General features: G+C 42.3%; 1 protein-coding gene across 1 annotated transcript in view; it reads right to left on the reverse strand.

Moving 5' to 3' along the window:
- CSMD1 (CUB and Sushi multiple domains 1) overlaps positions 1-26,326 on the reverse strand; it is a 1,446,416-nt gene that overhangs the window by 87,830 nt on the left and 1,332,260 nt on the right. The window contains exons 50-52 of the mRNA XM_084811779.1: positions 23,947-24,132; positions 12,197-12,391; positions 4,935-5,108 (exon numbers count right to left, since the gene is read on the reverse strand). Coding sequence (XP_084667905.1) covers positions 4,935-5,108; positions 12,197-12,391; positions 23,947-24,132 — 555 coding nt within the window. The remainder of the gene's footprint in view (positions 1-4,934; positions 5,109-12,196; positions 12,392-23,946; positions 24,133-26,326) is intronic.

Consider the following 26,326-nt stretch of genomic DNA (forward strand, 5'->3'; position numbering starts at 1 on the left):
CCATGGTGGACACTTTACACAAGCCAATAGCTTCGCTGGGCAGTGAATAACACTTATTGGCTAGCTTGTGTACTGCTCTTGGCTTAGCTGGGTTAGCCCATTCTGCTTTCCAGACTTCCTTGAAGGATTCTGGTGGAGGGATAGCCATGAGCTCAGCAGGCTTTCGGGGAAAAGCTGCCTTTTCTCCTTTTTGTCCTAAACCGTCTGCTGAGTCTTGTGGGTTGAGGGCCTCCCCCAAGAGCTGATGTCTGCGGGAAGCTTTAGCCAGAAGCGCAGGGAGGGGGTCTGGTGAAAAGCGCCCAACTTGGGAGATTTGTTTTTATTTCCACCTCAGAAAGCGCCCCCTCCTCCCCATCACTAGGCTCTGATTGGGCATCAAGGTCTACTGGAACCCCTTTGGATAATTTTCTCTTTGCCTTGCTAAAGGCATTGAAAGGGCTCATGGGCCTTCCCCCCACCCCTCTGCCTGCTGGATTTGGAAGAGCAGGTTGATGGGGAAAGGTGGCCCAAAGTTCTGGAGAGGGGCCCTTTGGGTTTCTGAAGTGGGAGGAGGAAATGGAGGAATGTCTAGACCTGGGTCTATGAACCTTTTTGTGCTTACAAGCAGACCTGTCTCAGGGTCTTTGGCCTCTATTCCTTTTATCCTTCTTCTTCTTTGGAACTGGGGAAGAATTAGACTGGAAGTCTACTGCGCCCCCTCCATCCCCCTATTAGGTAGTGTCATGGCTACCCATTGGGACACCAGGTCCTGGACCTAGGAGATGAACAGTGTAATCGCCCAGCCCCTAATAAGTCTGGTACAGGCATCTCAGAGCCCATGCACCAGTTTATCTGTGGCACTGCAGCTGCACCCCGATCTGTGGCTGCTTCTCTTGCTGAGGAGTCCGCCTGGGCCTTTCCACCATTTTGCTCTCCCTCTTTCTTCCCTGGCAGATTGGCTTGGCTGGTGGTCGGTGGCCAACATCAGTAGTGTTCTGTCTGCTCCCTACCCTATGGCAAGGAGAGGGAAATTGGAGCAGAAGCGCGACATGGCTTGTTTCTGCCAGTCAGCGAAGATGCTGCCTGCCCACCACCTGCAGGAAAGGGCCGGGCGTGGAATAACTTTTTCTGCCATGCAATGCATGGTCTGGCAGCTGCAGCCCACCCACCTGCCTGCATAGGAGGGAGATGCTCAGTACTCAACCCTTCCTGGGACTCTGGGTGGGCATAAAACCCAGTCCCTGCCTGGATTCATTGGAGGGGAAGAGGGGAGAAGTACAGAGGAGAGAAAGAGAAAATGAAAGAAAGGAGAAAGAAAGGAAAGGAAAACTAACTAGCAACAGGAGCTGGGCCTTTTAGGAGCACTAGCTCACCTGACTTTGTAGCTTGCTAAGCAGAGCCTGTCTGGGAGATTTGGGTGGCTCCTCCCACAGAAGAAGCAATAGTTTGGCCCTGTCTACATACTCCAGAAGAAGGCACCATCCCAAAGTGAAGGAATGCCCTCCATGAGCCTCTGGAGAATGGCCTGATTCCCAAGCCTATGACTGGTGGAGAGATGTGGAGAGAGGAAAGTGTAGCTTGCAAGAGTAAAGTTGTATAATGTAAGCCATTGGTTTTTGGCATTTAACAGTCCCGTGTATCCTAATATGTAGCTCTATGGAAACAAGAGACATTTGTTGATGCATCACAGTCAGTTTAAATCAAAATGTTCCTAGATTGAATTCTTTATTCCTGAGGACATGACAATAAAAAACAGAAACGTAATAGTTATAATGAAGCTATAATTATTAGAATACAGGAGATCTCATCCTGGCTAACTTGGAACATGACATTATTATTCCTACCTGACAGGCTTGTGCACCTTCTATGTGATTTATTTCACTTACAGATCACGTCACTTAGTGAATTTAATGATTTCCTGTCATTTTGAACCTGGTTAAATTAAACACCCTAACAGTTCAAGAAATGAAGGAGTAAGGCAACAAAACATCAAATATGTGTAATCTTCCAATCAAGCCAATTAGTCCTAAGTATATTAAAGAGGCTGTTATCAGTCTAGTTTTATAAACTACAGTTTCAGGAACCTTTTTTTTTGTAATATTCACTGGTTCAAGTTAGGGTCAGCACATTTAATATACATAGTGCTATGTTTAAACCACAGCCATATACGTGTTGAGCATTTCTTTTCAAACGATCTACAAACATACACTGGGTCATTTATGAAGGTTGTTCATTTTCACACAATGGTAAAATCCCTGTGGATCATTACTCCTTTTAGTCTAGATTATGGGATTTGAAGGGAAAGCATGAAAAGATAGCACTATGATCAGATAAATAATATAGCTTATTCTGGAGATGGGGAATTGGAAAGAGAGTGGAGAGCTGGACTGAATGACTATCTATTTATTCATTCATTCATTCATTCATTCATTTCATTTCATTTCATTTCTATACCGCCCAATAGCCGACTAAAGTAGAGATGCTTCCAAAATTCTTCTCTCATCTGAATTTCTCCCTGCCTTTTAGAGTGCTGAATTACCTGGTCTTGGAACAGATACAATAGGAATTCTTCTCTATTCCATTTTAATTTTGGAATGTTGTACAAAATGCTGTGCACAAACTGTTCGCCATAAATTTCAGTTCCTAGGTGCCCCCCCCTCCGCTGCTGCTTACTAATCCACACATCCATATTGCTATAACACTGCAAACAAGCAATTGTGGGGGGAGGGATTGTTTTGTGTAGTGTTCTACCAATGTGCAGGCCAGGCACGCATATGTATGTTGGTAAAGAATCATACAAAAGAATCTTAACACAACCATACAAATGATTAAATATTAGTGTTTTACCAATATGCACACAGGCAACATAATAGAGAAAAAAGATGCAAATGAACTGGAATTAATGTTAGAAATTAAAATTTTCCTGAGAGATTGGGGAATTCCTTAGAATTCTCCTAATAAACAAGGCTTTTGGAGAGTTCTGGGCGGGGGAGTTCTGTGCGTGTGAAATGCAAGTCAGCGAACTCGCAGAAAAAATGGAACACAATGTAGAAATACATTCATTACTCAAGTAGAGGAAAGCTATATGAGTGAAAAATGTTCAGCCACATGAACAGTCACAGATCCAAAAATATGGAAGTATCTGCTTCTGCAAGGTTGCCTCTTATAGAGGATCTATACTGCATACCTGCATTGACTTATGAGGGCTTTTGTGTATTTATGACAGAGGTAATCAAAAGGAATTTTATTCCAGAATTTTTATCATTTGATAAAATGTTATAAACTCACTTGACTGGTATAATTTCCAACTGATAACAAGAAAAAATGTAGCCCTACATTAAGTTAGAGCAACACACATAGATCCCATTGATTTCTATGGTACTTTCATATGGGTAATATTGCAGAGGGCTGAACAAAACGTTTTCTCTTAAAATGGAAATTTGAACCTGGAATTTGCAAACACCCACCTATTAGTGATGTATCATAAAATAATATATTTTAAGCTTTGTGTAGAGGAATAGGATTTTGAATGTGCTTAGTTTTTTTCTCACACTAGATCATTCTGCACTGAAATCCAAACAACCACCTTGTGATAAACACATTTGTGTTGAAATGAGTGGCAACTGCAATTTATTTCTAGGCAGAAAATATTAGTAAAAAAGAAAGGGACAAGAGCACAGACTGAAAAAACTAGCCTCTTAGCTGTAAAATGCCTATGATAATGACAGCTTTGTGAAGTTCAAATTGGAAATGAGGAGTTAAACTGACATAATATGTGCTTTTTAAGAAATCCATTTTGTAATACTAATATTGGTCGCTTCATTAATATGGATTGTAGAAGATGCCAGCTCTGGTGACAGAAGTAATGTATTCAGAAACATCCTTTGTTGAAACTATCGAAAGCTAGCAACAACATAGGCTTCTTAGGATTATGTTTTCTCTTAAGCAGCCCAAACTGCTAACCATGGTTAGATCATTCCTTTCACACCAGCTCCTAAGTGGTCCATTAGCAGTTATCCCATTTGAAGTCTATGGAAATGAGATGGTATGCAAATTCTGGGCAGTCAAAATTGACCCTAAAAACGTCATTCTGTGTGTCAAGCCACAATCCCAGGAAAGTTCATACCTTTTACTGAACTAGGCATTGTGAGCATTCAGCAAGAGGTCCTCACATAGGTGAACATCCATTCTCAAATGCCCATGAACAGGAATAGGACAAACACCGTATTCAAGGAAGGGATGAAAATCTTACTAACCCATAAGTTACAAACAAAGAGAAGGTCCAGCACCCCTTAACAGTGGATCCAGTTCAGTTTAGGAATGCACAAACACCTCTGTGCTCACCCCAAGAGGATTTGGAGCTTTGCACACATTCAAAGAGAATATGCATAAAGTCCTCAAGGGTACTTGAGAAGCATCTGGTCTCTGCAGTAACCTCCATCTTCCCCAGGGGCTTTTCTCCTGAGTGGGAACAGCATGTTCAGTGTCATTTTCCAGGTGGGTTCTGTAACTGGTAGTCCTTATGCTGCTCCTGGTCTTAGAACAGTCTCAACAAAGGACACTTGAGTTTAATACCAAAAGAGTTTCTGCTTCCCAAAAGTAGGTCAGAAAAGGCAAGTTCTGATGGAGGCTTAAACCTTAAAGTGAGATGCTTGCCAAGAATTACTCAGAGAACGGTATTCTCAGATGTGTGAGTAATCAATGAAAAATTCACTTCCTTTAAGTATCAACCCATTTACAAAGCTCTTCCCTTCCATAAGTGCTCAGAATCTCATGGCCTCAAGTTGTAGGACCAAAAAAAAAAGTAACACAGTTAAAAAGCCCCTAACCATAATATATTTTACTAAAACCCTATAAACTAAACGTACAGAATTAAAATCACTGCCTTCAGGTGTGACATTTTCCTTTCCTTTTTAGATTCCTACCCTTTGACAAGACACTGTATATGTATTTACCAAGACATTGTGTTTCAGTTCCACTCCAAAGGCCATTTGCTAAGCATTCTCGCACATGAGACCCAACTAGTGTGTATCCAGTGTTACAGGTGAAGATTGCTGTGGCTCCATATACTGTCAAGGTGCCAATCTTATTACCATTGGGTGGAGATGGGAGACTTCCACAGGAGATAACTGAGAAGAGAAAAGAAAGTGTTTACAATATGGCAGCAGCAAGAGGTTCCTAGAAAATTGTGTTGGGCCCACAAAAAGTTGACACACATGGGCACCCGCTACTTATCTTTTAGCTTTGAGATCACTTCCAATCCCCAGGATGTAGGCAGCTCCAGTATGGTGGGAGAACTATAAGATTGGCAGTTATTTTATAATTTCAACATTCAATATAGGTTAATGTTCTATATTAGACTTAACCCTCCATTGAGAGGTAGGGTCAAACATACCGTGACAGCACTGAAAAAATGGACAAAACATTTGTGTCAGTTTTCCAAAAGAGACATGAGACTACACCCTTTCTGCCCAACAAATAGGCCTCTGTGGATAATGGTGTCCACAAGAGAGCCTTTCCTGCAGATATTAATACCTGGGCAGGTTCATAACAGGACAGGTGGTCCCTTAAATAGCCAGGCCCTTTTCCAACAGCACAAGAGGCGATTCTACACATGGACATCACCAGATGGTCAATATTGAAATCAGATTGATTATGTCCTTTGCAGCCAAAGATGGAGAAGCTCTATACAGTCAGTAAAAACAAGACCTGGAGCTGACTGTGGCTCACATCATGAGCTTCTTCTCGCAAAATTTCAGCTTAAATTGAAGAACGTAGGGTAAACCACTAAACCATTCAGGTATGACCTAAATCATATCCCTTATGAATATACAGTGGAGGTGAGGAATAGATTTCAGGGATTAGACCTGATAGACAGAGTGCCTGAGGAACTATGGATGGAGGTCCATAACATTGTTCAGGAGGCAGCAACTCAATCTATCCCAAAGAAAAAGAAATGCAAGGAAGCCAAGTGGCTGTCTGAGGAGGCTTTACAAGTAGCTGAGGAAAGAAGGGAAGCGAAAAGCAAGGGAGAAAGGAGAAGATATATCCAACTGAATGCAGAGTTCCAGAGAATTGCGAGGAGAGACAAGAAGGCCTTCTTAAATGAACAATGCAAAGAAATCGAGGAAAACAACAGAATGGGAAAGACTAGAGATCTCTTCAAGAAAATCAGAGATCTCAAGGGAACGTTTTGTGCAAAGACGGGCATGATAAAGGACAAAGAAGGCAGGGACCTAACAGAAGCAGATGAGATTAAGAAGAGGTGGAAAGAATACACAGAAGAACTAAACACGAAAGATCTTAATGCCCCTGATAGCCATGACAGTGCAGTCACTGAACTTGAGCCGGACATCCTGGAGAGTGAAGTCAAGTGGGCCTTAGGAAACATTAGTAACAACAAAGCTAGCGGAGATGACAGTATTCCAGCTGAGCTATTTAAAATCCTAAAAGATGATGCTGTTAAAGTGCTGCACTCAATATGCCAACAAATTTGGAACACTCAACAGTGGCCGCAAGACTGGAAAAGGTCAGTTTACATTCCAATTCCAAAGAAGGGCAACGCCAAAGAGTGTTCAAACTACCGCACAATTGAGCTCATTTCACATGCCAGCAAGGTGATGCTCAAAATCCTACAAGCTAGGCTTCAGCAGTATATGAACCAAGAACTACCGGAAGTACAAGTTGGGTTTCGAAGACGCAGAGGAACTAGAGATCAAATCGCCAACGTTCGCTGGATCATGGAGAAAGCAAGAGAATTCCAGAAAAATGTCTATTTCTGCTTCATTGACTACACTAAAGCCTTTGATTGCGTGGATCACAACAAACTGTGGCAAATTCTTAAAGTGATGGGAGTACCAGACCTTACCTGTCTCCTGAGAAACCTGTACGAGGGTCAAGAAGCAACAGTAAGAACCGGACATGGAACAACCGATTGGTTCAAAATTGGGAAAGGTTTACAACAAGGCTGCATATTGTCACCCTGCTTATTTAACTTATATGCAGAGTACATCATGAGAAATGCTGGGTTGGATGAATCACAGGTCGGAATTAAGATTGCCGGGAGAATTATCAACAACCTCCGATATGCAGATGATACCACCCTAATGGCAGAAAGCGAAGAGGATCTAAAGAGCCTCTTGTTGAGGGTGAAAGAGGAGAGTGCAAAAGCTGGTTTGAAACTCAACATTAAAAAAACAAAGATCATGGCATCTGGCCCCATCACTTCCTGGCGTATAGAAGGGGAAGAAATGGAAGCTGTGACAGATTTTATTTTCTTGGGCTCCAAGATCACCGCAGACGGTGACTGTAGCCATGAAATTAGAAGACACTTGTTCCTTGGGAGGAAAGCTATGGCAAACCTAGACAGCATAGTAAGAAGCAGAGACATCACCTTGCCGACAAAGGTCTGTCTAATCAAAGCTATGGTTTTTTCCCAGTAGTAATGTATGGCTGTGAGAGCTGGACTATAAGGAAGGCTGAGCCCCGAAGAATTGATGCTTTCGAACTGTTGTGCTGGAGAAGACTCTTACGAGTCCCCTGGACTACAAGGAGGTCAGATCAGTCAATCCTAAAGGAAATCAACCCTGAGTGCTCATTGGAAGGACAGATACTGAAGCTGAAGCTCAAATATTTTGGCCACCTAATGCGAAGAGAAAACTCCCTGGAAAAGACCCTGATGCTAGGAAAGACTGAAGGCAAAAGGAGAAGGGGACGGCAGAGGATAAGATGGCTAGATAGCATCACCGATGCAATGAATATGAACTTGAGCATGCTCTGGGAGAGAGCGCAGGACAGGAAGACCTGGCGTGCTATGGTCGATGTGGTCATGAAGAGTCAGACACGACTGAACGACTGAACAACAACAACAACAAGCTGTTTAGGGCTTTAAAGGCTAAAACCGACATGTTGAATTGAACCCAGAAAGCAATTGGTAACCAGTACAGATCCAAGACAGCTATAATGTGGTCCCAATACTGTGCGCAGGTGAGCATCCTATCTGCCATATTTTTGCACCAATTGTAGCTTCTGGACATTCTTCAAGGGTAGCCCCACATAGGCCACATTGCAATAGTCAAATGTGATGTAACAACTTTGGAACAGGCTGCATGAGGGACAATAAACTGAAGACGAACAGTGGCAAAAGGGAGGCCGCATGGGTAGGTGGTTCTCATGGCTGGGAATTGGGTATGCACAGGGCCGGCCCCCACTCATGAAACATCGTGAGGTACCTGCATGAAGCGGTGGAGCTGGAGGAGTGGCAAAATGCATCACTACCCTGCTGCTCCAGCCGGGAGGGCCCACCCCCACCCCCACCCCCACCCCCACCCTCAGTGGTTGCTCTAGAAAGCCCCACCAGCCGCTCTCCTGCTGTGGCATTTGCTGTAGCAAGGGAGTGGCTGGTGAGACTTCTAGAGCAGCCACTGGTTCTCTGTTGTTGTGGGGCCCGGATCTCATGAAAGCTCATGAGATCTTGGCCATGTCCCACAATACCTCATGAGAGCCCTGGTGTGGCAACAAAGGTAAGAGGTGATGGGTGCATGTGCAAGGGGGAAAGGGAGGGAGGAGCATGCATCTGGGGTGGCAGGGATGGAGGGTCGTATGCTGGCATGAGTTCTGCTTCAGGCAGCAAGAGAGCTCGTGCTGGGCCTGGGTGTGTCATCTGTTCTAGATAGGGTTGCACACCTCTTGAAAGTGCAGGTGCATAACTTGGAGATACTTCTGGATCCATCTATTTCACTGGAGGGCCAGGTGGCCTCAGTGGCTCAGACTGCCTTTTACCAGGTTTTGCTGGTTCACCAGTTATGACTATTCCTGGATATTGATAATCTGGTCACAGCAGGGATGTCAGAGAATTCCGCCATGGATCTTGGTGAGGCCGAATGTCAGTGCATTCGGCCCCCCCAAATCCATGGCAGAACGAACCCCCCCGCCCCCCCACCCTGCGAAAGGCACGTGAAACAGGACACCTACCTGCTGCCGTTCAATTGCAAATGGTGGCCACGGCTGCCATTCGCTTCGTCACTTTAGCCGTGATAGGCTACATAAATACTTAAGTAGCCTATCACGCGGCTAATACAGGGACGCCATTTGCGTGCCTGCGGAAGCCATGATAGGCTGCGTATTTACGTAGCCTATCACGGCAAAAAAAAGGGAACGCAAATGGCGGCAGCTATGGTGGCCGCCATTTGCGTTCCCTTTTTTTTTGCTGTGATAGCCTATGTAAATATTTATGTAGGCTATTACAGCAAAAGAGGGGCGTAAATGGCGTAGTGGCCACCATTCGCGTTTCCTTTTTTTTCCCTTTGCCGTAATAGGCTACATAAATATTTATGTAACCTATCACGGGGGAAAAAAAAAGGGAACGCAAATGGCAGCTGCCGTAGTCGCCGCCATTTGCATTCGCTGTGGGTTTTTTTGCCATGACAGGCTACGTAAATATTTATGTAGCCTATCATGGCAAAATACAGGGACGCAAATGGCGGTGGCTATGGCAGCAGCCATTTGCGTCCCTGCAGGCTGCCCAGCGGCCGGATGTCCGGCTGCGGACAGCCCCGGTCAGTGGCTCTGCAGAATCTCCGCAGAGCAGAGCCAGCTGGAGAGAATTTCGGGGGGAAGGACGAAGCACCTCCCCCCCACCGCGAATGTCACCCCTCAAAAAGGTAAGTGACTTTCGTACATCCCTAAGTGGTCCATGCTCTGGTAACTTCCCAATTGGATTACTGTAATGCGTTGTATGTGTGGGGCTTCCCTTGAAAATGACCTGGATGCTTCAACTCATGCAGAATGCAGCTGCTAGAATGTTCATAGGTATAGCCAGGTGGGATCATATTACACCTATTCTAATGGAGTTGTGTTGGTTGCCTATTTGCTCCTGGGCACAATTCAAGGTGCTGGTGCTTGCCTGTAAAGCCTTAAATAGCTTAGGACCCAAGTATCTTAAGGAATGCCTCTTGATATACCAGCCTGCCCATGTCTTAACTTCTGCATGGAAGGCTATACTCAAGGTGGCTTCTACTCACTGTATCACAACTAGGGAAAGAGGCTCCTCTGTTGGGGCACCCGGTTTGGGGAACACCTATCCCATGGAGGTATAACTGGCACTGACCTTGCAATCATTTCTAAGGCATTTTATGCTGATCTGTCTATTTCTACTGCCTCATAATGCCTTTTTATTATTGTATTTTACTAGTTCTATTGCATTTTGTAGTCATATGACAATTTTGTGTTATATTTTCTGTTCATGGCCCTGATATCTTTTGATGCATTTTATAAATATCCAAATAAATAAATAAAAGTCAAGTTGCCTGGCACATTGAGAGAAGGAGTCTTAGAACTGATCGATCCGGCCACTGCTAACGCCAAGAGAATGGGCATGCATCATTTCTGCAGTTGACACAATGGCAGAAAACTGAAAATCACCTCAGCAATGTACTTCCTGTACATATTTTGTTTCTCTTAATCATGCGGTGGTGAAATGTGATAATTCTGTACAGAATCCTCAAGTAGCGCATGCTATGATTGCAAGGTCTGTGTGATTTGTTGTTGTCATCAGTAATTCACAGCTTACTTACACTGTTATACTTGAAGTGTTATAATTATGTTGTATGTATGTTAACGGCATTTTTATGTGTCAAAAAACTGTGGTATCAGTTAGACCACACATACCATTCATGTAAATTTTGGTACTTTACATTGTTGGATATTATTGACTTTAATTACTTATGTGTACCTATATTATTTTATTGGAAAAAGGAAGGTCTCAACAAAAGCTTCTTCTTCTTCTTTTTTATTTGCAAGCCTACCCATCCTTAATAACTTCTACCAGGTATTTTATTTATATTACTTTCTTGGGGTACATTTGATCCCAATTCTGGACTAGTACGGTCAATTTTCTGTGGATGGAAGGTTAAGGTCAAGGATTGTTGCAAGCCGTTTACTTTTTGCTTCCATCATTTCCTTTTTGTAGGCTTTATGGCATTGTTTGATATATTAAAAAGTGATGGTATTGAAGTTTGCTATGATCTTTTACACAGCACTTTTATTTGACCATGCTTTACTTTGAGATCAGGCTGGGATAACTCAGATCAAGACTTATTTTAGGCATGACTGAGAACATGGAGGCATACCTGCTTGTTCTTTCTTTTCTTTTTTTGAGTAGCAGACCCACCCATCCCAGGCCATATCAGAAGAAGCTGCTTTTGAATTTTGCTCAGTTTGAAAAAGTAGTTTGCCTTGTGGCAGGGAAAGCTGCTGTTCAAAACCCACAAGTCCAAAGTCCCCCTGGGTATATGGAACTAGATGTCTGATTCTTTGGGTTCCATTCTATACACAATTATAGCATTCTATGTTTACATAATGAATAATGTATTCTGTAATGTTTTTATTATATTATCTTTGGGAGGTATAGTAATAAATAGTTTAACATCCTCAAATATTTAATGAAATTTAATTTTCCAAGATCAAACAGATTTTTCAGCTCATGCTTGATTGGTCTGGATTACTTAGATATTCAGTTAATCCATGGTTAATTAACTTGTTTATCTAATTACATGTGAATGTAATTGATGAGTACAACTCACAAGTCATTTAATCTGTAATTTGAACAATGGATAGATGAAGTCCTTTGGATAAGGACTCTTGAGAATGGACAAATAACTCACTTAAGAAACATATGCATGTCAACACATATATTAAGAGAATCCCACAATCTAAAGTATCTTCTGGATACAAAGGTCCAACCTGTATACATGGAGCGCTTTCTCATATCCTCAAGAGTGAGTTTTCATAATCATTTCAATGGAGGAAACAGCTAAATACATGTATTTCTTTGTGCATGCAAAATAACCACCTCCAATGAAGTTAGTATGGATGTCCAGGAGCACCATGGGCTCTAAATAGGTTTGTAGAAATAAATAAATAAATAAATAAACAAACAAACAAACAAACAAACAAACTAGGCCAACATAGATATTTATAGATGCCTGTCCACAAATACACTACAAATTAATGAACAAAGTGAATTCTTTTATCTGGAATATATTTAATTAATTTACCATGTTCTTGCACAGACCCCATTTATTTGAACAAGTCTTGCACACAAATATTTTAGGAAATCTGTTGTAAAATATTAGTCCTCTACTTAGGCTGTGTTGGCAATAAACAGAAGCTATACCTTTGGACAGAACTGAGCACTGTGTAAATAAATGTTTCTTACCCTTACACATTGGGCTCTCATCAGCATCACTCCATGTTCCATTAGTTTTACACAGCATGAGTCTCTGACCCTCTAAATAATAGCCAGGGCTGCAGCTCAGCATGACTTGTGCTCCAAACTCATTCGCCGACCCAGAAATCAGTCTCCAGACAACATGGTCTGAGAGCAGACCCTCAATGCTGGGGCAAGTCACAGCTGTAAAGCAAGGACACTTCAGCATTAGCACTTTCCTTCCAAAATTACTTCACAGAAGATGAATCATCATCTTATTGACAGCAGACTTTTCCTTGTGAAATTGAGCATGCTCCAAACATTTCTCAAATACATGTTCCAGTACATAGCATCTGATATTTGTTTCAACACTGACACCAGTAAGCTGTTTCAATTTTGTCATAGGAGAAAAATGACACATCCATGCACTATTCCAAATGTTTAATATGGATCATTTCTTTAAGGGCAAAGCCATACCGTAGGTGTGTGTAGAAATAAGAATATATTAATAATTGGCTATAAGATCTAAACATACTGGCACATGTAGAGCTGTATTGTTCTGCTGGCACAGAGTGTGTTTAGGATCACAGCCAAATTTGTTTTAGACTCATTGGGGACTGTATAGGGAATAGTAAATTGCTACCTAATGAAAAACACAGATGCCATTCCAAAAGCTTCATTCATCTAAGAAAGCTTTATTCTGCATGACATTTCTTTTAAAATATGCCCAACGTGTTCCATTCAGATGTTTTATACATGTAGTCATATAATATTACCATAAAACAGTGAGAGAATGGATATCCAAAATACTTAGCAATCAAGCATGTGGTAGCATTGAATGTATTTGCTTTTCTAGACCGTCCTATCTGATGGGCTCAGGAGACAGGTAACACTATTGATACAAATACAGGAGAAAAGCAAGAATAAAGCACCATAGCCCTGTCAAAAGGTATGGGCTATAAGGGAGGAAGAATAATGAGGGAAGAAAAGCGGAAGAGTAAAACTAAATTATATATAAAACTTAGAAGAGTAGGACAGAGGTATAAGGGGCAAAAGCAGGGAATGCCCATGGGGATAATGCTGAGTTATAGAGAATAGTAGGAATAAATGTCTGGGCTAGGATTGGAGAGGATGACCCAGAGATGACACAAAATGTAAAATCATGTTGAAACTAAAAGGTGACAGGTGTAGTATCTTCTCTTTCACAAATTCTCCCTTTCTCCTGGAAAATCTCCTTCAATAGCCACTGAGGAAGAGATGGAAAAAGTCTCAGAGGCAGTTATTTGGGCTTGCATTCTGCAAGCCATTCTATGTGCCCATCTGAACGATTGATTACTCCTTTGCTTTATCACTCTCACTTGGTTTATCACTCTCACTCATCCATCAAAAGCCCCCTGAGAATGCAAAGACTTTGGGGTGAATAATCCAGGTCTTTTTAAGCATCTCAAAAATCAGGGCCTAGACTCTTTATATAGAGTCATCCCACCCCACACTGAAACTGAAGAACCATCAGTACTCCTAGGTAGAACATCCATTTTTCTCTCTGGCAATACCAAGTGGGTGCAAGGATGGACAAATCTGTCAGTTTCACTTCCTCCCACATTAGCATTTTTTATAGTTTGCACCATCCCAAACACGATAAAAATGTGAATTTTGATAAATTCTTATACAAAATAAACTGAAGCTAAATTCTCAGCCATTCCTAAATGGGTGTGGGGATTTTCCATTGGGAAGCATATTAGTGGCAATATAATTATATTTACACATATATTTTTATCCTGCTTTTCATCCAAGGAGCTTAGGATGGCATACACAGTTCTCCTCTCCTTTTATTCTCACAAGTGTGAGGTGTGTTAACCTAAGAAAGACAGCTCCTGACTTACCAGAGAGCTACAGACTGTGGGGGTGCCAGGTGCTGCAGAAAGGCAGTGGGAGGATCCAGATCAGGCACCCCCATGATGCTCCCAGGAGAGGCCAGACAGTGGCGGGAAAGGCCAAGCTAATCAGGGTCAATTGGCCGCCTGGTGGGTGGGGCCTTCAGAGTGGACTGGAGGGAAGACTTTCCCCCTTTAGTCCACTCTGGGCCTACATAAGCCAGCGGAAGTCGAAGTACCGGCATTGCTACAACGGACTTACCTACCCATGCCAAAAAGCATAAAAGGTTGCTCAGGGCATCTTGCTAGGGATATATGTTAGCGGCCAGTTAACGGGGCTGGGAAGGAATTTTACCTGCACACACAATTGGCCTAGCTATGCAGGATTTTCACCATCCCCATAGCAAGATTAAGCTTGTATATATGTTAATGGAACTATCGATGAGGTAAATGGTTTATTTTATCTGTCACAGCTTTGTGGCAGGGAAGGCATTGGGTAGGACCCAATTTTTTTTTTGGGGGGGAAGCAGGATTGGGGCTCCTTGCTCCCTATGGTGGGAATCCCCTTATGGTATCCTGAGAGGTGTGGCTTTAACACCCATCCCAGCATGAGGGGAGGCAGGTTAGTGGCCACATAGTGGCACAGGAGGGGTTCGCATGAGCAGTTTGCGCCACCATGAGCCCCGACCCCTGAGCTCCCCACCACGCCCCCAGCACATGGTCCAGGCTGAGGGTTTCAGCCACCAGGCAGCCTGACCTGCCTTTTCCCTCCCAAATGTCCTAATCTGTGCTCTAACCAACGTGGCCAGTTTATTAACCCACATCAGTTTCAACGTGGTTTGTCACCCTCCTCCATACCCTTTCTCCCGCAATCTGTTAGGCGCTGCCAACACAAATAATGACTGCCCCAAAGTCACCAATGTGACCTTGTTTCTCTCTCTCTTTCCCTCTTTCTCTCTCTGTGTCTGCATGGTGAAGGAAGAAGATAATGCCTATAGCATAATAAAGGAATATGTAAAGCTGTTCATAAATAGATAAGTGACAGTAGAAAGCTGTTTATACCATGCAGTAAATTCTTCTGATTTATCAAAATTGCTATGATCTAGAATTAAAACACAGCATACTTAACAGTTGCTGTATATAGAACAATTTATTCAGGCACCCATCAGTCTCCCTCTTATACATCACAGACACCAGTGACACTTGCTATTTTTACTCACAGTATCTGAATCAGAGAGGATGTTAGGTTCATCTAGATGTGGAGAAAAAGCTGTCTTCTTTCTTTGCTGATTTGTTTCTGTTGATGTATGTATTAACTGCTGCTGCCTGCTTCCAAGTATAGTGCAGCAAATGTAATTACATCCTTCAAGTATGATTATATGTCATATCACTAGAATGAGATTATTTACCTACACCAATACTCATGTGCACTGCCAAAACAGAGGATTAATCCAGAGCTTTAAAAGTACTTCCAAGTCCCTATGTATGCCATTCCACAATACTGGGGAAGGCAAAGAACTACCAGCTTTGCCTTGTAGCAGTGCTGGAGATACAACTCTGTGTGACTTAACTGGACTGATGATGTTAACTCCTCTAGTCTGACTGTTGCTAGTAGCTCCGATCCAAAACTATGATAGCTTAGCCATGGTGTGGTTCAAGCACTGGTAACTTCAAGACTGGATTATTGTAATGTGTTTTATGTGGGGCTATCTTTGGGTTTGGTCTGGTGCAGAATGCAGTGGCAAGGCTGCTAACTAGGACCTCTTTCCGACAGCAGTTTAAATCCTTGCTAAAAGAACTGTACTAGCTGCCAATAAGCTACCAGGCCAGTGTTTAAAGTGTTGTTGTTAACATACAAGTTCCTAAGAAACTTGGGAGCGGATTACCTTAGGGAACACCTCACCCCTTATGTCTCTGCCCCAATCTCTGCAATCATCTGAGGGAACACTTCTGAGGGTGCCACATGCTCCTGAAGTTTGCCTCAGGAACACTTGTAGTGAACACTTCCACCCTCTGGAACGCTTTACCACCTGTCATTAGACAGGCCCCCACAGTTCTGACATTTAGACACCTTCTCAAGACCCATCTCTTCACACGGGCTTTCCCTGAAGTATGACCCAGCCAGCTATGCTCTGTCACACACAGTAGAGTGTGCAGTTTTATTTCTGATTAAATTTTATTGGGTCGGTTTATTGCCATCAAAACAACACTAAAATATGACATTACATTTTATGTTCACCGACTGCTTTGATACCTCTGTGGAAAACAGTATAAAAATTTGAGTAATAAAGACAAAATAGATTTTTATGATTACATTTATATCCCACCTTTTTCCCTCTTGCAAGGAACCCATAGTCCTCCTCTCCATTTTATCCTCACAACCACCCTATGAGGTATGTTAGGCTGCCAGTGAGTGATTGTCCAAAGTCACCCAGTGAGCTTCATGGCTGAGTGGGGACTTGAATACACAGGTCTCCCAAGTCCCAGTCCAACACTCTGACCACTCCAGCACACTGACTCTCAAGATAAAATAAAAACAGAGTTATCAGCATTAATTTCAGTGGGCTTATGCACAGCTTACTTTGTGCTGGGTTGCAGCCATTACCTTTGCAAAATGAAAGGTTGGATGGATTGTAGAACTGATCTCTCACGAATCTTAAGTATTAGTGACACACAAATTCTCCACCCACTCACACACATTCCCACCTCACATTGGATTGGAAAACAAAGTGCTACTTGAAAGAAAGAAAGAAAGAAAGAAAGAAAGAAAGAAAGAAGGAAGGAAGGAAGGAAGGAAGGAAGGAAGGAAGGAAGAAAGAAAGAAAGAAAGAAAGAAAGAAAGAAAGAAAGAAAGAAAGAGCTCAGTTAATTATCCAACTTTGGAAGTTACTCTTTTAGAACTACATTTCCCTAGAGCCACAGAGACCTTTCTTCCTGGGTGCTACTATTGTGCTGGAGAGGGCGGGGAAGGGAAAAAATGTGTTTCTCTCACATTCCCTCTTCCTGTAGCCCCAGCTGGGTAAGTGTTGTTTAAAAGGAAGGGGATTTGAGTTGGGGAGGGGCTGAGTAACAGGATAAAGAAACTGGGAATTCTTCTCTGGCTCAGATTTTAATCTAAGTTGGAGAAAAATTTCAGTGCTGGTTCTAATGCTTTTCTCTGAGGTGAGCAGTACAAACTCCTAAAGATTGTATCTTCCCCCAAATTGGAATGTGCTCCCAACTGATTTTAGATAGGCATCTACAATTTGATCTTTGGACACCTGCTTAAGACCTACCACTTTATGCGGGCTGTCCCTGAGGTGTGACCCAGCCAGCATAGTTGTTCTATTGTTGAGCACTGATTATTTTATTGTATTTTATTGCTATATTTATTATGATCATCATCATTATTAATTATTATGTTAACCACTTTGATAATTCTACTGGAAAGTGGCATACAAATTTGTGTAATATATAAGTAATAAAGAAAGAGAGTGGTGAGCTTAGGCTGCACCTCAAATAATTATCAAACCCTTTTTCATCCCAGTCTATTCCTCCACCAGAATGCTAACCTTTTCTAAGGTCACAAGAGAGACAGAGTATACATATATTACCATCTTGCTTTCCACTTGAGAAGTCGAGATGAAAGCTACTCAAATTAAAGGTGCACCAATAGCATTACATGAAGCATGACATTAAGTGGGCATAGTGGGTTTGGATATACTGAATTTTGTTTTTTTTGGTATGGAGGTATGAAAGTGTTTTATAACTTTTGTTTAAAACTTCCTCCAAATTTCTCAATAGTTTTGGCCAGGCAGGAACTTTGACACTTGCTTTAAATATCACCTTGGGAGAAATTCAGTGGCAACTTAGAGGTGTGTAAAATCCCCTTCCCACTGTTCCCACAAGATGTTTTGATGTCCCTGTCAAAAGCCTTCTGGCTTTTTCTGAAAATTTCACAGCCATCTCTTCAATGCAGGAAGCTGCTCCAAATCTGTCTTCAGTGTCTTCATACAATATTTTGTGGGACTCTAGTATTTGGATACGTTCCATGGGGTTTTCTTGGCAAGAATACTGGAGTGGGTTGCCATTTCCTTCTCCAGTGGACCACATTTTGTCAGAACTCTCTGCCATGACCTGTCCGTCTTGGGTGGCCCTGCACGGCATAGCTTATGGCTTCACTGAGTTACGCAAGCCCCTTCGCCACAACAAGGCAGTGATCCATGAAGGGGAAGACTCTTACGAGTCCCCTGGACTGCAAGGAGGTCAAATCAGTCCATCCTAAAGGAAATCAACCCTGAGTGCTCATTGGAAGGACAGATAATGAAGCTGAAGCTCCAATATTTTGGCCACCTAATGCGAAGAGAAAACTCCCTGGAAAAGACCCTGATGCTGGGAAAGACTGAAGGCAAAAGGAGAAGGGGACGGCAGAGGATGAGATGGCTAGATAGCATCACGGATGCAATGAATATGAACTTGAGCACACTCCGGGAGAGAGCGCAGGACAGGAAGGCCTGGCGTGCTATGGTCCATGGGGTCACGAAGAGTCGGACACGACTGAACGACTGAACAACAACAACAACAACAAAGTATTTGGATAGTGAAAACATGTAATATTTGGATAGTGGAAATATGTAATATTTTACAAAATAGGGCAGACTCTTTAGACATCAAAGCAACCTAACTTCTCTTTCAGAAGAAAATAAACTACAATGACCTCTCTGTGTCCCTTCTTCCAAGGTTTTAGAAACTGGTTTTAATCTTTACATTATTATTATTTTACTAAATGCATATGCTCCCTCCCTCCCTCCCTCCCTCCCTCCCTCCCTCTCTCACACACACACTCACTCACTCACTCACACAGGTTTCAAGTGGGCTTACAGGAAAATAAATAAAACACTAAACACACTAAAAATAATCCCAGTTAAAACCAAGGCTCCAGTTTTCTGTTATGGATGTGATTTGGGCCATCCTCCACATTTTTAAGGAAGCACATTTTCCTGCTGTGCTTCCTTAAACAAAGAATTAACAAAACTTTAAGTAGATTTTGATGCCCCTGGTTGATAATGTAAGGCTTGACTGCTGCAAAAAGGGGGGGGGGAGGCAGAGGGAGAGAGAGAGAGGGAGATGACCCAAAGATGCAGCAAGACATTTTGATATGCAGAAAGGTGGTGTTAGTATAATAAACAGAATTATGAAAGATGTTGTATATAGCCATCTCTCCCAAATGATAATGGCATGTCAGAAAGTTCATGTTTATCAACCACAGAAAAGAAAATGCCATGACACAGTCATGAAAACAGCTTAGAAAGTGAAGAAAACATTTTCTACAAAGGAAAAACAATCAAGGAGTTTTAACAGCATATGTACCCAATGCAAACCAGATCACTAAGGAAACATAACTATGTTTAAACCAAAGAAAAATCCTTTAAAACCCCCTGTACAGAAGAAACAACATAATTAATTATAAAGAAAACATATCAGCAGTAATGATGAAATAATGCCTGAAATAACCATGCAAGCAGTGGCGATAGAGTGGGAAAATAAACAGATGTTAGAAAATATTTGCCTATATTCATTTTCCCCTCTGCAGGCAATAAGCAATCTGACAGAATCAACCATGTTTCTGTAACTGCTGAGAAAACAGACAATGAGGCCTCATGGGCTTGGGGGCTTGGTCAATAGGGATTGTGCAAAGACAATGTGCAATTGTCAAGAGAAAACCACCCCCACCACCCCGACAATCTCTTCATCTCCAGTTGAAATTGACTGGGCTTCTTAGAATGTGTGTGGGTCAAAGGCAGATAAAATCAGGAGAAAGATGTGAATGAGCTTGTGAATTTGGAGAATGAGCTTGTTCCCAAAGCTGAGCTGTGACCTGTAAATTTGGCAACAGTTTTTTACTCCGTCTTTCCAATCCAGTCCAGTCCAGGTGATTGGTATGTAAGTCCCCTGCCCACAAAAGGGTGCTCTGCATCCCCACTCCTGGATTCCTGCATCCAGTCCCCAGGGAATACATGGCGCTCTGCTGGATCAAGACCCCATATGTAACTCAGAGCAGATGGCTGGTGCTATCAGCATCAGCCAATGCCATCCACCTGTCTGGGGTAGGGAGGGGGAAAGGATGGGAGGGCAGATACTCACCTGTCCTATTAGGATGCCACATTCACCACTGTTTTGATAAGCTCATGTCCAGCCAGTACATCTAAAATGAAGTAGCACTCTTCATATAAATGTTCAAAAGCCAAGGAAGCTGGGAAGGCCACATGTCAACACAGGATTGCTAAGTGCTTCAGTGGGGCATTGAGGTGGCCCATGCAAGAAGCAAGGGAACAGAGGGCAGGGAATGCCATAAACAGATGCAGAGTGCAGACACATTTGGCAGTAGTCTGCATAGCATGCTCCTGGTGAAACTCTCTCAATCCTTTCCCTGCTGAAGCTGGCATGTGGGGACAGTGAATGAATGGAAACTGAAGAAACTCCAGTTGTGCTCTTGAACAGCCGTAGGAGCCTGCTTCTCTTCTCAGCTCCTTTTTAAAAAATGAGGAATATGCTGCTACTTTAACCACTTTGTCAAAAGAATGAAATTCTCTAGGAAATTAGCTGATCTCTGATCTTCCAGAAGAAGCATTTAAATTCACCCTGCCAACTGAATCATTGCCTCAAGAGAAGAACAAAAGGCCAAAAAGGACATTACTTTAAATATGTATCTAGCACCTTATGTCAATTTTCCTTTAATTTTTACTTTAGAGGAGGTGCAGGGCCCCCAACGTAGATCAAGACCCTAGTGTGGAGGATGGTGAGGCTTTTAAGATCTGGATTGGGGCCCTTCCACCGAATCTAGAGTAAAAATAAAAATTAATGTCTGTTTTGGCCCAAAGAAGGCAACATTACGACTACCATAATTTGTTAGTGGAGAACAGATGGAGGAAATCCACGGAACCCATATTAGTATGGCATCTCTTGCACATGCACTACTTGTATGACCCTAGACTAGGCTGCCTCCAATCTGGAGTATCTTCAATGTATGAGCAGGCACATTGCACACATTCCTTCATAGGAGGAAAACAGTGATATGGAGCAGAAAAGTGGCCAGTGGGAAAAGTGTTAGCTTTAAAGTGTCCCCATTCCTTTGCCATTCCACCTTTCAAAATTGTGCCCTCCCAAAGCTGCTCTACATTTAACAATGGCTATTTTATCTTCCTTACTTGGACTGAGTATAACATGTAGTTTGCCCCTTAGGAAAGCTACCATTGTCAACTTCTGGATACATTAGGCATCTCCTGGGCAAACATTCCTAAGATGTATGCATTCTCTGTGTTGTCCCTAAACTTTGGAACATGCTCCCTTTGGAGTTGTGACTGGTCTCCACTCTCTCTGCATTCAGGAAGTGGGTCAGGATACATCTTTTTAACTTGGCTTTTTAAATTGTAGTCATGCTTTTTTAATGTTGCATTTATTATTTTATTATCGTTTGTTAGGTTTTTTTGTTTTTACTGTTGTTATTTTTTTGTTATGTTATTCACCATGGTTGATTTCAGAAAACAGGTACAGAGATACTTCACATAAATAAATTAATACATCCTAGGAATTTTCAGTAGTCTGACCTCTGCCATAATACTGTATTACTCCACGAATCATGTTCCCAACTGAAAAAAGACTATAAGGGTTTTGCTTATCTGTTTTTGTTTTCTCCAATGCTGTAAACATATGTGGAAAATAACAGTATCTGGATAGGTAATGAATGCCTTTTGCGGGGAGGGGCTATTGATGCTATTGCTGCTTGGTGCACATTTGAAATTTCCTCCAGAAAGCTCAAATCCATCACTTCGCAAACAATGTGCAGTGGCTCAGGCTTTCTACAATAATTCCTTTGGGTCTGCCACTCACTGCTGATAAGAAGGGCATGATTAAGCACCCCTGCTAATTCTAATCCAAGATAAACTACTACGTCAAGATCTTCAGCAATAGGTTTCCTTGTGTGTGTGTGTGTCAGTTCCTTCATTCACCCCCATTAGTCATGCCTATATCATCTGCATGTGAAAAAGCCAGCCAGAAGGACCTAGAATCCTTGTTCCAATGAATTATGATGGCTACTTTCAAGGAAGTGTAACTTGTGACAGGCAATTTTCCATTCCCATTTTAGATAGGAAAAGGTGTTACAGACCAATCCTAAACTATTGAAAACAATGCAGGCTTTGTGATTGAGTTAGCTGGTATAAAGATTGTACTTTTAGAGTGAAAGGCAGGCTAAGTAACATTTCAGAGTTAATGAATCTTATTACAAGTTGTCCTGAAGCTGGCTAGAGCTTTCCAAATGGAGATTCAGCTTAGTCTTGCAGACACATTTTGAAAGTATATTTTAAGGAGGAAAAAAGTAAGGTAAAGCAACAACAAAAACAGCTCCGTTGTGTGGTGAAAGTGTCTACCATTCTGTTTTCATAGGAAATCCAGTCTAATATAATTGAAGTTACAGGGCCCCAGGAAAACAGGAAATTAGCAGGTTTTACATGAACACAGACAGCAAACGGTGCACTTCTACACATTCATTCATCAGCAAAAATAGGAATGCAAAAAAAGACAAAAGAAAGAATGCCAGCATACTTGTTGACATAGTAGAGAATAAGGGAGGATCTACATTGTTTCTGCTAGTGCATTGAATTCGGTAGACTGGCGAGTTAAATTCCATCACATTAAAACGTGATTATTCACACTCACCCTGTTTCTCCATTCCAGTACTTCACTGAATGTGCAAGCACAGATCACACTCGAGCGTTGTGCTCTTTTCTTGCTCTTAAAGAAGGTGGCTATCATTGGAGTAACTCTTCCTGTTTCTGCCGATTCCCCGCCCACCGTCCCTCTCTTCCTCTATCCCTGTGTGTGTGCAGGGATGGTGCGAGCACCTGATTGGAGCCTGAAGCCTGGCGAGAAGATGCTGGTCTGCCCCCGGACACCAGTTCCCTCAGTAAGAAGAGGGGAAGAAGACAGTGCCTCTCATCCTCCCCCCATCAGTGCTACAGCGGCAGTGGCACGGGAGAGGCTGGTCATTTTCTGTAAGTTCTCCTGGCCTTGGGGAAAATGACCAGCTTGTCCCTTGCTACTGCCGCTGTAGCAGATGGGGGTGGAGGGAAGAAGGAGGCACCTTTTCTCTTCTCCCCCCACCTGCTGGACTCCAGGGCGAGAGGCTGGGGGGTGTCTCCCAATGCTCTTTTCCCCACGCCAGCCCTTGACAGCTGATGTAAGGAAGAGCGGCAGCAGTGGTGGCACCTAGTGCTCGGGTTTGGGGGGGCCCTCTAGCATCTTCAAAGCTGCGAAGCTTCAAAGACTGCCCTGTTTTGGTCTGCCATTCATGAGATGATGTTAAAATTGTCCACGGACATTTTTATTGATGTTAGTCCATGAGTAGTGATGACTGTCTGCCTGGATATGTGTTGTGTGTTTATTTCCATGCTGCGAACATGGTGGGGACTGTGAAAAAAATTACACTTGCCTGGGCTTGCCTGGGCGATCCTGATCAAGAAAAAAATTACACTTGCCTGGGTGATCCTGATCAAGAATGCTGTCATGGCACTGGCACTGCAAACAGCAGCATTAGAACAGTGGTCCTTTCTCCACCACCCAGCTGATAGCTGATCATCAGCTGGGAAATATATTATCCAGCTGATGCTCAGTCTGATCAGAAATGTTTCATTCACTCATGAGTGTGGGTTTTACAGGAGTGAGAATATAGAAAGAGTGAAACACAGAGGAGTCAACATGTTAATGGAAGTGCTAAGCAACAGTGAGGTTTGAAGATTTAAGGGAAGTGGGCAGGGCGGCAAAATATTGTTGAATTGTTACCACTAAGAAGGATGAAGTAAATTGTATTGTATAAAAGTGTACATATTTTCTAACCTCCATACTTACGTTTACAGACAGGTGGCCTTCCTTTATTGCTCCACAATCCATCTTCTTGACACACGGCTGTTGCTTGTTGACTAGGCTCTAGCTTGAAGCCCTCATTACATTCATATATCACTCTGCTGCCCAAAATAAACTCATTACCCCAGACTGAACCATTTCCAGGAGATTCTGGAATACCACAGGATACAGCTGAAAAGGGAGGGGGGAGCAGAAAAGCTGTTTGCCTCAGGAAGTTATCATTAATGCTATCGTATTTGCTACTGTACAGGAAAAAATAATACATGCATTGCACTACATTTATCCTATTAGTGCTGGTAAGCGACTCACTTTGCAACAGTTGTGCAATGGGGTCCAATAATAAAAAAGAGGAGGAGGAGGAGGAAAAAAATTCAAAAGCAATCATTGCTACTAAGAGTACTACTAATAAAGACATTTGTAGTCAACTAGGCCTTTGGTGTGGGTTAAGTGCTCTTTTATTCTTTTACTGTTGAGGTTTTTTAATTGTGTTTTAATACATTTGTTCTATTTTTAATTATATTTTTATTTTAAATATTGCCTTTTATTGTGGTTAGCTGTCTTGAGTGCCGTTTCCTGGTAGAAACGTAGGGTACTAATTAATGAGAGCAATTCCAGGTCCCCTAGACAGCGGTGTGTGTGCGGGGGGGATATAGGATTGTTCAGTTTCCTGGCTCCAAACTCGTAGACAGAGCTCCGAGCTGGAAGCCAGGAAACCGCACTACCCACCCCCTCCCCTCATAGACAGCATGGAGAGAACCGCACCGGCTACCTCTCCATATTTGCAAAACAGAGCACGGAGATTGGGAAAAGGAGGCATTCCTGGGGGCAGGGAGGGGACTGGGGACATGGGGCTATGAAGTATCCTCAGCCATTCCCAGGCTCCTTCCTTCCCCCTCCCCAAAGTCCCCACTGGATGGCTGAGATCACCCATCTAGCTGCATTGGATACGCATAAGCCTCCGAGTTTGGAGGCTTATGAGTTGCTAGGGCGCATCCCATAGGATTATGCCATACATAGATAAGCAAACAGGTGACTATTTTGTATTATTACATTTGAATAATCGATGTCAAAATAGATCCTCCATGCTGAGATTCCTCTCAGGGCTGCTTGGAAGGCAAGTAGTTGCGTGAGTGTACTCTCTATCTCCGATGGGGAAAATGCACAAATTCCATTTTGTACATTAAGGCTTGGGGTAGAATGTATAACGTTTTCCATTTTGGAGTACATTTTCCATTTCTGAAATAATGCATTAAATTAATTACACCGAGTAAATTCAAGGGCTTGGATGGAATCACTTCACCTCATAATCCAAATGTCAGTTTATCTCCATATTATATTCCCAGTTAGAAAGACAAATTCAGGGCAAGAGAAATTGCATCCTGATAGAAAAAGTGAATGGAAGTATTTAGGAGTACTTAAAAAGATAAAAAAAATTTTTTTATCAAAACTTGGCTAAATAATCTCTTAGGAGTAGATCCAGATCCCTTGGCCTGGGAAACATTCTTCTTTCCCTTTCCCAAAACTGGAAAGAAGTAAAAAATCCAAGCACAGCAACTGGGAAACTAGACAAAAGATATTATGATAGAAATGCTTCAGCAACCATAATCCTATTTTCTTCAGGTATAACTATTTGGAATGTGTTGCTGCTTGTAATTTTTATTTTTATTTTGCTGTTTCACCAGCTGAACGTAATAGTAATAACAATAAATTATTAGTCCTTGGAAGGGAGTCAAGTTCTTTATGCAGCAGCAAGAGCATTAATCACTGAGTTTCCACTTGAGGAGATGGGAAATAAAAAGTACCATCTCAACTAACCAGCTTAACCCAAGTTAAGAGATGTGTGCTTATGAAAACTGAAACTGTCATGGAACAGTTACAGAAAGGAACAGCACCATTTTCTAAAATAATGAACACAGACAAATTAGATTTCAATCACTATTTACCTTGCAATTTACCATGTAATTCTGGTGCTTAATTACAAGTTAAGCCCAATGGAATCAGTTTTATTGGTACTTCAAACATAATGAAAGGGCCTCCTTTGGAAAAATTCCACAAATAAATACAGAAAATGAAGTAAGCATGTGTGCTGCTAATTAGTTCCCAAGAGGATTTGTTAGTTTTCCTAGAGGGTAAAATGTTTTTGTTTAAAATTCTGGGGGGGGGGGAATCATTATCTATTTTATTTCTGTTCTGTAGCAATGATTGAAAGAAAGTGAAGTGTGATCCATGAAATCATTAATTAAAATTTTACCTCTGCCACAAACTTTCTGGGTGGCCTTAAACAAGCCACTTAGCCTAGTCTCCCATCTACAACATGGGGAGTAGTAATAGTGGCCTACCTTGCAGAGCTGCTGTAAGGACTTCA

Source organism: Heloderma suspectum, chromosome 1 (genome assembly GCF_057233095.1).
Source record: "Heloderma suspectum isolate Gila_16-S chromosome 1, 16-S_ref, whole genome shotgun sequence".
In the NCBI taxonomy this organism is placed as follows: domain Eukaryota; kingdom Metazoa; phylum Chordata; class Lepidosauria; order Squamata; family Helodermatidae; genus Heloderma; species Heloderma suspectum.